The sequence below is a fragment of the Colias croceus genome, chromosome 24, assembly GCF_905220415.1.
Source record: "Colias croceus chromosome 24, ilColCroc2.1".
NCBI lineage: Eukaryota > Metazoa > Arthropoda > Insecta > Lepidoptera > Pieridae > Colias > Colias croceus.
Genome location: NC_059560.1, coordinates 4,452,156 through 4,465,426, shown reverse-complemented (window position 1 = coordinate 4,465,426; position 13,271 = coordinate 4,452,156). Strand labels below are relative to the sequence as shown.

General features: G+C 34.0%; 1 protein-coding gene across 2 annotated transcripts in view; it reads right to left on the bottom strand.

Moving 5' to 3' along the window:
* Nucleotides 1-12,875, bottom strand: part of LOC123702681 (lateral signaling target protein 2 homolog) — a 31,531-nt gene extending 18,656 nt beyond the window's left edge. The window contains exons 1-2 of one of the 2 annotated variants that reach the window (XM_045650458.1): nucleotides 12,857-12,875; nucleotides 10,789-10,929 (exon numbers count right to left, since the gene is read on the bottom strand). In XM_045650458.1, the coding sequence (XP_045506414.1) occupies nucleotides 10,789-10,875 (87 nt within the window). In that variant the 5' untranslated portion in view covers nucleotides 10,876-10,929; nucleotides 12,857-12,875. Of the gene's footprint in view, nucleotides 1-10,788; nucleotides 10,930-12,709; nucleotides 12,792-12,856 lie in introns of those variants that run through there. The other variant, XM_045650457.1, reaches the window with a different exon arrangement.
* Between the last annotated feature and the right edge of the window lie 396 nt (nucleotides 12,876-13,271).

The following is a 13,271-nucleotide window of genomic DNA, read 5'->3' as shown; positions in this document are numbered from 1 at the left end:
TTACCATCAAATACACAACGACTCATTTTGATTTATCTGTACGTCGACCGTAACCCGTCGTTGGTCATCCAAGTAAAGACATAATCTATCATTTTTGGCTCAAAATATGACGTCATCATTCACGTAAAAACATTACACATGAGACTTCAAAATGTTTTAAAACGTCGGACAATCTTACGCACTTCTTATGCATTTATTTTTATAGCATGGCTTACTTGAGACATATTAAACGATCGAACAAAATAAATATTCATGTCCACGAGGAAATCCTGTTATAGTATAAACATTTAAATTTTAAACACAACGCAAATAACAACATCGAGATTCGAGGGCAAGGTACTCTAATGGAAAAATGGAACCGAATGGAGAAACCGGTTCCGAATAATACGTGTGATTGCTAAAATTTCGATATTATGAAAGTAACATGTGACTTCAAAAATTTAAAATGTTATATACAAATAATTTTTACATAATACACAGAATTCGTTAAGCGCAAATACATAGGTATATACTCTTACTTGTGTGATCACTAGACATCGGATTATATGCACTAACAAAATGCCAAAATATGCATGCAAATATGCACTAAAAAAGGCCGAAATATGCACTAAAAACAACTGATATGCCTAAAATATGCACAATAGAAAATAAAAAAACCTTTATTATTTTATATATTTAAATCGAAGATAGTACAAAAACAGTGAAATTTTCTTGAAATTAAGTATAGTTTTTGTTCCAATATACAATTAAGCATTTTTACCTAATTTTCGAGCGCAAATTTGTGACGTTTGTCACCCGCGAGCCCAGTGTTGCCACATTAGACCTTTCCAGGCTAAATCTAGCCCTTTTTAAAGTGAAACTTTTATTACATCGTCTCAAACTTTTTGGTCTGTGTAGCGCATGTCGCGTGACGCACGATACGTACGATAATTTTTAGTTAAATGTCTATAGTGTGAAAAAAAGTTTCACTTTTACCGTGGTTTCATAAAACCACACAACATTTTTTTTGGAATACAACCCGTGTTTTAAGTTTTTAGTCCCGAAAGGGTATAAACTAGCCCTATTTTGAATGGCTCAAAATTTACTTAAAATGGAGCCCATTTTGTAATTTTTCGCCATTTTACCATGCCAAAATAGGGTTTGTTTACTCGCTGACCGTTCTGATTGGCTATTAAAGGTTAGTCGACCATTCAAAACTCCTGCTACTTAACGAAATATGCACGATTGGGGAAAAAGGCTAAAATATGCACTAACGCCGTAATTAGAGAGTTTTATGCATTTGCATATGCAAATATGCAAATGCATATAATCCGATGTCTAGTGATCACTATGTAGGTCATTCATCTGATCAGTGAGTCATTACTTAATTTGCAATTATCATATAGTTAATATGATTATCCGGAACAACAAAACCAAATAGTTCACGAGAACGTAGCCGGAGGTGGAAAAAATTTAATTCCAATTAAAAGAAAGTTATAAAATGTATACCTATCGTGAGTTAATAACATATGATACATGCTCAAATATATATATGTATCGGATAAGCTCAAAAGTTTATAATGACTCATTAGTTCGGACGTCGAGTTTCGAATCTGCTGTGTGGTGAAATTTCGCTAACGAAGCATCAGTCGATAAGGGGCTGTCCATTAATTACGTGAGGCTCGAAAGGGGGGGGAGGGGTCCATCAAAACATCACGTAATATCACAAGTGGGAGGGAGGGTAAAGTAATATATCACGTGTATATATTTTTCGACAAGCGCGCGATACTCAACCGAAAAGCGGCGTTACATGTATTTATTTTTAGTCAAACGCGTACAACTTTTTCGCATATCTTTCATTATTTTTATGTCATTCAAAAACAAACTGCAATCTTTCTGTCTATCTCTGAACGTTTAGTGAAGCAGTCTTTAATTTACATGATAAATAAAATACATGTAAAATACATGATAAAAATGTCTTTAAAATTAGATGATACTTATACCAGTATTTTTTATAAATAAAAAATTGATTCTTTGCAGGTACGAAAAAATACACGTGATATAGAGGGGAGGGGGGAGGGGGGGTCAAAAAATACCAAAAAAATCATCACGTGATTAATGGATGGCCCCTAATATTGTTTACTCAATTGTCGTTTTAAGTGAGTTATGCTCAATGTATTTTATATGCGGAGTGAGAAACTGAGAACATATTATAGGCTATGTTATCTCGATTCACAATATATAATAAGTAATCTTATTTAAATACAATTTAAAAGTTTGTATACTATTTACTTAAATAATTTCCTACTGACTGATTGCTCTTAATCCTAAGTACCTACTGCAGTATTGAAAAATCTAGACTTACTTAACTTTACACTTACCATAAATTCAATCATAAACGGTGCATTTTACAATTCACAAAAAAGGCTTTTTTGTAAAAGTTAACTTTCTTGAAAATAACATCTAAGTACTAAACAAAATTCTTCTACCTATTTCAGTTGATACCGCTACGTTCCGCATAATCAAAACAAATGACGCTCTATAGTACAATAGTTAACCTTAATTCCAAAATAATAAACATGACATAAATGCACAAAACCACGAGCTATGCTTACCATTGTTATATTACCACGACCTCCAGTATGAATCACACAATCACACAAACATTCGAGGTGCGATAGTTTATCCTATATCATATCCATACAAAAATTATTTGATCACGAATTTTTTGTTAACACGGAATAGGTACCTATGAGGCGCTAATTTCGTCTTATAGTCGAGCCAATTTAATAGGCAACATTTGACGTCTATCAATTTTATCTTCGAAGAGATGTAACTTGCATAAAAACATCGATTAAAGTGAATTAATCGATACGGATTTGAAACATTTGTCAATCGAATTTATTAATTTATGATGATTTTTATTCACAAGTAATCAATGCATTCGATTCTAGATGTCAGATTTCGATTTTTAGAGTAACATCTCTGGTATTTAAAAAGAAAAAAGGTTTATTGACACAAAATTGTAACGACGTCAGTTCTTCAATTCAGAAATTGTTTATTATGTTTAGAATGGTTAATCAGTAAAATGAAATCTTAAAATTACTTGTATTGGTCATTATTATTATAAATATGTAATCGTAATTTAAAAAAGTTAAGCAAATGTGCAGTTCTAACAAAACGAAATATCATGTTATTCTATGTCGTCGTTACTAGGTTACGTTGTTGAATTTTGTTGAACTGTCAAATGTTGCCTATTAAAATGGCTCTACTATAATCTGTACAAAATATTGAAAACGCATATATTATTACAATTTGTGAGTGATAATGATTGAATGGTAGGTACATAACGGATTTAAATATTTTTGCAGACATTTGATATATTTCATAGATTATTGAAAGATTTATAAAATAAATAAAGTTAGTACATAGACTAGTAAAGTGCTTACTAACCGCCAGATAATCATGCTTACTATATTATGGTAGATTTGGTGACGAAATATTCAAAAAGTTACAATTACAATAAAAAGATTCCCGTTTTTCTGAAAACCACATAGCAAGTGACAAGTCACATTCATATCAAAATATGTCCATTTAGAAAAGTATGACCTAGACGAATGTTATTCTAAAATGGGCGACGTTATCCAAAAAAAGCCAGGTCAAGAGCACTTCAAAGCAACGAGAGCATGAGAGCTTTGATAAAAGCTGAGAACCTTAAAAACTTAGTACGTATTACATAAGAATATAAAAATAATACCTAGATCTACTAATATTTCTGAGATGACTGCTGTTCATTTTAGCTGCCTTATATTACAAGACGGATTTTTTTTTATTCGCGGATTCAAATGCTTTTCCACCACAGAAAGCCACATTAATCCCGAGCGATAGAGGATTTTTTTGTTTTCTCCCGTACTACGCATCATTTTACATGCATATTACATTCCTATCCCATATAAACTTAACAACTGTTTAAATTAACAACAAAATACTACGGTCCGTATACATCTGCTGTAACGACAATATCGAACCAAATCAAAATTTTGTATGTATATAAATTAAACAATGTAACATAAGAGCACATAATACTGTTCTTATATTGAAAGGTTCATCTTTCTTGTAATCGCACAACCGTTTAGAGAACAAAGGCCAACATTACACTCCAATTATAAAACAATTAGAATGATGTTTATTTTAACCTCACGCCCATTTAATAGTTATATATATTTATTTTATTTTATTTTATTTTTATTAGGAATTTCCAACAAAGAAAACATAATTTACAGACTCTTAATACTAAAATTGCTAATCGTACTATAACAATATGTTTCTTTACTTATAGGAAATTACAACAATCGTATATTTAAACGGATAACAATAATATCATGTTAGTTTAATGAAAAAATGAAAAAAGAAAGATGAATTACAATTTCTGATGCAGGAATGTTTGCAATTATACACCAAAAAGCTAAACAATAATTGAAATACTACATCCAAAGTGGATCCAAATTAAAATTTGCAATAATATCGTTTTTAATAATATTAGTAATTAAAGGACTAACGCTGACTACTATTATTATTATTACATAGGTATTTAAATTTTATTTATTGTGTTGACATGTTTCATTGAAATGATTATAAAGAATACGCTTGAATACCGCAAGTGAATTGTGAAAAATATCAATTTCACGCGACTTTGCTGCAACAACGTTGTACTCATGGGTAAGTCTAACTATTGGGGAATGCTTCCCTAAGTTTGTTCGAAATGGAGGAGTTCTGAGAATAGCGCAGGGATATCGAGGGATCCTGGCGGGGACATTTATACATATTCTGCCCAATAATTCAGGAGAATCAATATTGTTATTGATTATTTTATATAAGAAAACTATATCTAACATTGTCCGTCGAGTTTTTAAGCTCAACATCTTGAAGTTATTGAGTCTGTCCAGATAACTTGTGCAAGTTTTACCAATTCCAGTTCTGAATGCTAGACAACGGACCAGTAATTTTTGTAAACGCTCGATCCGATTTATATGCGTTTGATAAGTTGGGTTCCAGACTGTACAACAATACTCCAGACGACTACGAACGAAGCTGTTGTAAAGTACAAGCGCTGTTTTAGGATCCTTGAATTCTTTGGAGCACCGTAAGATGAAGCCAAGCGAGCGATATGCTGCAGCCAATATGTTGTCATAGTGAGATGTAAAACGCAATTGTGCATCAAGGTAAACTCCTAGATCGCGGACTACCTTAACCTCTTGCAACGATGAACCGTGAATATTGTATGAAGACTTTATGATCTTGCGGTTGCGGGTGAATTTTATGTGGTAGCATTTATCACAATTTAGGAGCATCATATTACAAACACACCACTCATTTAATTTTTCCAGATCTAATTGAAGTAAATTTGGATCTGTTTCTGAATGAATTACACGAATTAATTTGAGATCATCTGCAAAAAGGTATGGAATAGAGTGTTTGAATACATCTGGCATGTCATTAATGAAAACATTGAAAAATAAGGGCCCTAAATTCGAGCCCTGAGGAATACCTGAAGTTGCAATATAACTTTCTGATTGACAACCATTGAGAACAACAGATGATGGCCTGGTATCTAAGTATGATTTGCACCAATTCAAGACGGTGGAAGACACTCCAAGCAGTTCCAATTTCTGTGCTAAAATTGAATGGTTTACCTTGTCAAAAGCCTTTGAGAAATCAGTATAAATTGCGTCGACTTGGTAACCCTGATCAACTGCCGCAATAAGGCAAGTTACATATGAGACAAGATTTGTATTTGTAGACTTTTTAGCCATGAAACCATGTTGGGAATCAGAGAGAAGACTATGAAGATGCTTGTAGAGTACATTATAAACCATTGACTCAAAAACCTTTGACAAGGTGGAAAGAATGGAGATTGGGCGATAATTTGAAATGAGGTCACGATTGCCACTCTTAAAAATGGGAACAATTCGAGCTTGTTTCCAAACTGATGGAAACAAACCATTGTTTAGCGAGGTATTAAAGATCAGTGACAGTGGAACGGACAGCCCGTCTGCACAACGCGAAAGAAATATAGGTGGGATATTGTCTGGACCTGGGCCTTTGCTCGAGTCCAGGGCCAGTAGTGCTTTTTTAATTGTATGGCCTGGTATTGAAAATGTACTGAGCCCAGAAGCTACGATGGATGCATTGGGTGAAGATATAGATTTGTAGTCCATGTGTTGTGTAGGATTGAAGACAGAGGAGAAATACTTAGCAAATAGATCACATATATCTTTTGGGTTACTACTAGACTCATTACCAAGTGACATGGTGGAAGGATAAGAAAGACTTCCCTTCCTCAAGTTTTTGACATGTGTCCAGAAATATTTGGGATGGTTCTTTATAGATTTTTCAATATTTTTTAAGTAATTAGTGTAGCATTCTTTTGTTAATAACATTGATTCTTTACGCAAATATTTAAATTCAATTATATCTAAAGGGTTATTGTATTTTTTTATTCTTTTATGTAAGTTATGCTTTTTATTCAGTAATTTTATAAGTCTAAATGAATACCAAGGGGGATATTTACTTCCACAACTCTTAACTTCAGGGACACATTTTTGAATTATGCTTTGAATTATACCATAAAATTTATCCACCATGACATCTACGTCTTCCGTAGGACAAAGCTCCATATTCCAGTTTATATTCTTAAGCATTTTATTAATTTCGTCGTAATTTGCCTTATGGAATTGGAACTTTTTCCTCGGCATGGTCTTATTAATTTTTGGTCTTATAATTGGTATTATATCCAACGGCGGATGAAACTTATCTACTTCACGAACAGGGTTAGAACTATTAGTAACGCGTATTTCAGCAATATTAGAAAGTATAAGATCAAGAATTTTGTTTTGAGAATTTCGTATATTGTTGTATTGTTGAAGATTATGCAATGCACTAAAATCGGCCAAGCGGTCTTTGAGATAGCCCGTACTTGTGTCCGAGGTAATTAAGTATGGAACCCTATCTTCCGCTACCCAGTCAATACCGGACAAGTTGAAGTCGCCCACTATCAATGTGGGATTATCACAAGATCTCTCCAACACAGCATGGCAATTGTCAATGAAATGATCAAACATATCACTCCGAATTGGAGGGGCTAAGTAGACAGCGCAAAGCCTGAGCAAACTGTGCCCATTTGATTTTGTCGAATGCAACTCAATTGTGACCCACAAATCTTCACAGTTGCTCTCCCAGGTATGCATACGCGATGAAACGAGTTTACTAGATACCGCTACCAGAACTCCTCCACCTATACTTTTATGTCGAAAGAGAGGAGATGTTTCCCTATCTCTACGATAAACCGTGAACTTACCATCAAATATTTCAGAGTCAAAGATGCCGCTACAAAGCCACGTTTCCGTAAATATGTATACATCGTAATCCTCAGACTGTACATGTTGACGCACCTTAGCAAGACTTCCACGAAGGCCTCTAGTATTTTGGTAGTAAAGCTTAATCGAGTTGAATGTTATACAATTTAAAGCACAAGAATATGTCCAGATTGTAACAATTTTACAAAAAAAAAAAAAAACTATACTACGACGACAATGAGGAAAGTTTTTCTAAGCTATCTATAAAAATGGTGTTTGACGTTTCGTCCTTCTTCATGAAAACTTTTCCATTACGCACCCAAACAAATTTATAATGCTGTTCCTTAGACTTAAGTCTGGCAGCCGCGTAAATGGTTTTGTTGGTCGGTGAAAGATGCTCAGTGACATATACAGGTGATGGGGGATTAGCTGCAATTCCTAAATGGCTGGTATTTAACTTCTCTGTGATATCCTTTTTCTTATTAAATATGGATGACGCAGCTAAAAATGTGTCGCGTAATCTTGGGCTACTGAATTTCGCAATGATAGAACGTGGCCTAGAACTCTGTGTATTCAGTTTAGCAACCCTTGTACATAAAAGAATATCTGTATCCTTAATTTCACATTTAATAACTTTACTAAGTTGAAGGACTGTGTTTATTAGATTTTCGTTACGGTGTTCCGGTACGCATTGCAATTCAATGTTACTCGATCGGGCGTGTTGTTCGATAGTGTTAAGACTTTTCTTCATATCATTTACTGACTGAACTAATTTAATATTGTCCATTTCAAGCTTATTTATCGTGCGACATTTTTCTTCCAAAGTTGATTTCATTTGCTCATAACGCTCGTTGAAGAATGATAAAGAATCTTGAAAAGTAGATATTAATTCGTTTATTTTGCCAAAGTGTTCGTTAATAATATTTTTTATTGAATCCCGAAATGCTTGATCAATTTCTTGTCTAATGATGTCCCTCAGCTTACCTCCCGTGATATCTTTTAGTAATGTATTATGTTCTACTTGTGTTTCGGAGCGCTGTGCTTCGCTTGGTACAGTGGGCGAATTAATTAAATTTGTTTGAGCTGTAGTTGTTGGGCTCAAGTCCCGAGTCGATCTGGCAGGGGTGTTCGTATTATCTTTTTTAGGTAGTCTGTTAATACATACTGGACATTTCCACAAATTCCTATTTTCAATAGACATTAATTTATATCGTTTATCAGATATATTCGCGCATAATAAATCATACCATTCGTTACAAGCAAAGCACTGCAAGCCCTCTCTGCTTTTTATAACTTTCATGCAACCAGAACAATTTTTTGAAGGCATTTTAATTCGGTTACTATTCCTTTTATAATATTATAATAGATGTTTGAATCCAGCGTTTGATAGTATTTTGCCAATACAAAACAGGGTAAAATGTAAAATGGTATTGCGAACGTTAATACGAAACAGTGGTCGGTGGCGAGAAAAAGGTCTTAAGCGCCGTGCAAAACGCGTCGCTTACGCGTTTTAATGATTAACACTTCAACTGTTCGAATGTTGTTAATTCCTTCATGTAAATTTTATTTTAACAATCTAAAACTGCATAAAACATGTGATATTATTGCACAAAAACTGTTCACTGATGCCGCACTGAGTCTATATTATAATATTAAACTAATTATATACTTTATAATTCCACTTTAACACCGTAAATGATTTATAATTCGCACAGCGATTTATCCGTGCGCTCGCGATATTGCATATGAATCACGTACCCTAGATTATGCGTTTGTCAAGTTTTCGGCGAAAAAAATATTGTATTTATTTACATGATATGGCCACAGCTGTTTCGTTATAATAATATTAAATAAAAGAACGATAATTTTGTCCTCGCTCGAGTCAGAAAGCATTTTTATTTTGTACCCTTGGTTGTGTTCTTGGTGGTTGGTTACCTACTCGTATTGTTTATAGGTACAGCAAAACTTAATTATTTAATACTCGTAGAAGAGAAACGCTAAGTTCAAGCGAAACTTTAAAAACAAGCATCGATGTGATATATTTAAAATATCGATATCTATCTAAAGTAAACTAACATACCTACCTAAATATTCATAATTTTGAGTAATACGATAGCTACTATTAAGTATTCTGTGGTAATACCTAGGTAATAGTTTATTAATGAATTGGCCCATTTTACATCAGCTACAACTATAATATCACCTACATTCATTTCTTTAGCGATTAGTCAATAGTAAATTATAGATCTCAACATAATATGTAAAGAAATGAGGTAATATTTCACAACTTTTAAGCCTGTTATTAAACTATAGCATGTAATATACAGGATATCTATTTACGTTGCAAACACACTTAAAGGTCTTTTACATTTAAAGTTAATTTTTATATTTTGATTCCTCAGTCTAAAAAGTCTCTCTTTAAAATTTGTCCTACGTATTGCTACGAGAGACTCATCTTTATTTAAAACTAGCTTTCGCCCGCGACTCCGTCCGCGCGGAATGCGGATGTCGGTCTTCGCGTGGATGGTTTATTTCTCCATTTTGAGTAACTCTGACAATGACATCTTATAAATATCTATCTGACCCAAATACGGCTAGGCCTATAATAATACGCAACGTGTGTTCGCAGTTCTACAGAACAACGTCTATGGATAACTGAAAAATTAAGATTTTTTTTTCTACGTATTTTTCCAGGATAAAAAGTATCCTATTTTACGCCCAGGATAATAAGGTATAATTATACCAAGTTTCATCGAAATCGAACCGGTAGTTTTCACGTGATGTCTTCACATACAGACAGACAGACAGACAGACAGACAGACAGATAGACAAAAAATTTTTTAATCACATATTTGGGTTTGGTATCGATCCAGTAACACCCCCTGCTATTTATTTTTTCAATATTTTCAATGTACAGAATTGACCCTTCTACAGATTTATTATATGTATAGATGCTTACAATATTCCATGCAACTTGCTTTTTTTTCACGTGTTTTAGAAGCAATTTCATGGTATCATTTGCGGCTAGATACATAGTTAGGAATTTAAGTAAAGGCTCTTTTACCGCAGCGAAAGTGTGAAACATGAAACATCTCATTCCCATGGGAATTTACTTTGACCAGTTAGGCGAAACCGCGGCCGAAAAGCTAGTACATCAATACGTCACAATAAAGCAATAACTGCCTATATTTCTTACATACTTATAATATGGTCAGGTATAATATTAATATTGCACAACTCAAATAATCTCAAATCTGTTCTTAAACTATAGCTTATAATATACATGGTGTTTTTTATTAGCTTCTAAAACTCCTATATTGTATAGATGACCAGTAATGCCATCAGCTATCCTTTGAAAGATTGCCGTAATACTAAGGAGCATAAGACACTCTGTATCCTTTAGATACGATTTTTATAAAAGTATAGATTCTCTGTTTATTTTAGATTCCCTTACCTGTGCATGCCGCAGCTGATTGACGAGAGTGGAGCACCTGTCGGGGTCCTTGCGGCCGTCGAACGAGTCCAGCTCAGCAGCTATCATGTTTAGGGCATCGTCAGCGAAGAAGAATTGCGCTAGCAGTGAACGGTCGTCCCTCTGGAACAAAAGAGATAAAAGTTATAGCTTATAGTCATCAGATGATGTTGTTTTTAGTGGCAGGATATAGGCAGAATTGCTTGACTTTCCACAGAAGTTACTACACCAACAATCCCTATTAGAGAAGTAGATACAAAAGAAGATAGAAAAATACTTATAGGAATGATAATATTATGGTTGGTTACAATAGTTATAGTGCTTCTAGAAAAGAGCTTCAAGAAACGTTAAGTCCAACAGTTATTATAAGCAATAAGCATAGTTATAATTACTATAATGAGTCAGATTCGATTCTAAGATTGCTTATTTATAATCAATTAAAATATTGAAATACCCGCAAATATAGGTAATCGCTAGATAGACCCAAAGTTTCAAACAACTATTTCAGCTTCGAGTTTAATACTTTTAGCGGTTGGCAACAAAGGTACCTATAACTTTATGTAAATAATACGAGCATTGTATCGCTTACACTACGTGACGCACCAACAGGTTTTCCTCGGCATAAAGAATACGAAAAAAAACAAGTCTGTATCTCTTTGATAAATTTATTGTGCAAGATACATACAATCTATTTACGTGCAGGCTATATTTTTTCAGAATATTTCGAAACAGTCAACAAAATTAAATCAACAAAAGCAACTTGCGTATTGCAACATTGGCGGAAAATTCAGTTTTTCCCAAAAATCGTGTCATTTTCAACTCTTATCGTGATACAATATTTTAAAAGCTAAAACAATAGCAGTCATATTTTCTTTTGAACACCTACAACAGTCCACATTCATTCATCATCTAAACAGCATTACAAACATAAATAGCTACCTATTTCTGACTTGATATTTAATTAATTTCATTACGAAGTAATACGGATTCTCAGTCGAGTGAAATAAATCGTGACACGTGTCCACGTGTAGGGTTCCAACTTCTACGCAAGGCCTGGAAGTTGATTGAGTCGTTTGACATTTAGGTTCTTGAGTTACTACCATAGTTATAGGTATTTTGTGACGAGTAAGGGTTAGGAGAAATAATAGGATACATGACACCGTTTGTATCTATGTTTTAACCGCATCTGTACATAATGAAGAGGAGAAATTTGTTTTTCGTTTATTTGTTTTTAATTGAAAACGTTACCTAACCAAACACCTTCACAACAATAGCTAGACCGTACATTATTCCTGAAAGAAAAAGGGCTTTATTTTTCAGTTTTTATCCCAATGCAACTGGGACTGAGGCAGGACGAGATGCTAGTAATCTAGGTAATTAAATGCAAATACAAGTACCTAGTAATAACAATTTTGATTAAATTAACCAAAAACTTTATGTTTTATGTTATGTTTCTCGGTTGTTTTGTGTCGCCAATTGCATTTACAAGCTATCGCTTTCATTTTCTTTGTTCGACTTGAGATAGCATTACCTACATTCAATTTTAAATAAAACATTAAGGACGATTCAAATATGGCTGACAGACCTAAAATACGAACTAAATCTAGGTCGTGTACGATCAGTACGAGCAAAAACCTTGAATCAACTGTCAAATAAATCTATGCAGAAATAATTTGAAAGAGAAAATGCCATTGCAAGCCATTCATTCGGTCCTACAAGATCGTGACTTCGCATAAAGAGTGAAAGTAAGTTACTATTCAAGGAACTACGTTTGCTTATCTGTTTACTCCAACGGTCGCATCCTTCACACATGTTCACTTTCTGACACACAAACACACACCACCATACAGCTGCAACACGTCACAAACACGCACACACGCACAAAACATGAAAACCGCATTACTTTCCGTATGCTCTTGCACAGGAGATAAACAAAAAGCGCCTCCTTCACGTCCATATCCCTCGGCGATGTCCACAAAACTGGCCAAACCGGCTCGTTTATCAGCTGAGGGCAATGTTTTCTCAAATTTCAGGATTAAAAAAAACACACCTGAATAGGGCACTACGTAGGCAATGTGCAGTGTAAGTTTTAAAGGCCAGCGGGTTCAAGGGACACCTGCTGAAGCTCTTTGACGCAATAACATCTGTAGATGGTTGCACATGCCGCGTTTATACATTATTATTTATGTAGAATTATTGTATGTATCCTTGAAGTTAAATTACAGCCTTACCACGCCTCAGTTTTAAATGCAATTGTGAGTTTATTTATGTAGAAATTTAAATTAAATGCACTTATCCTGGAAGTAAAAATAAATACGAAATCCGCTTATTTTTATTTGGCATTACCATCGCTAGTACAAATATATTGCAATTCATTATTGCTGAGCAAAATAACGAATGCGTTGACGCAGACTAACATGTTATAAATGAATACATTTTATTACCGTTTCGTGTTTATGCATACG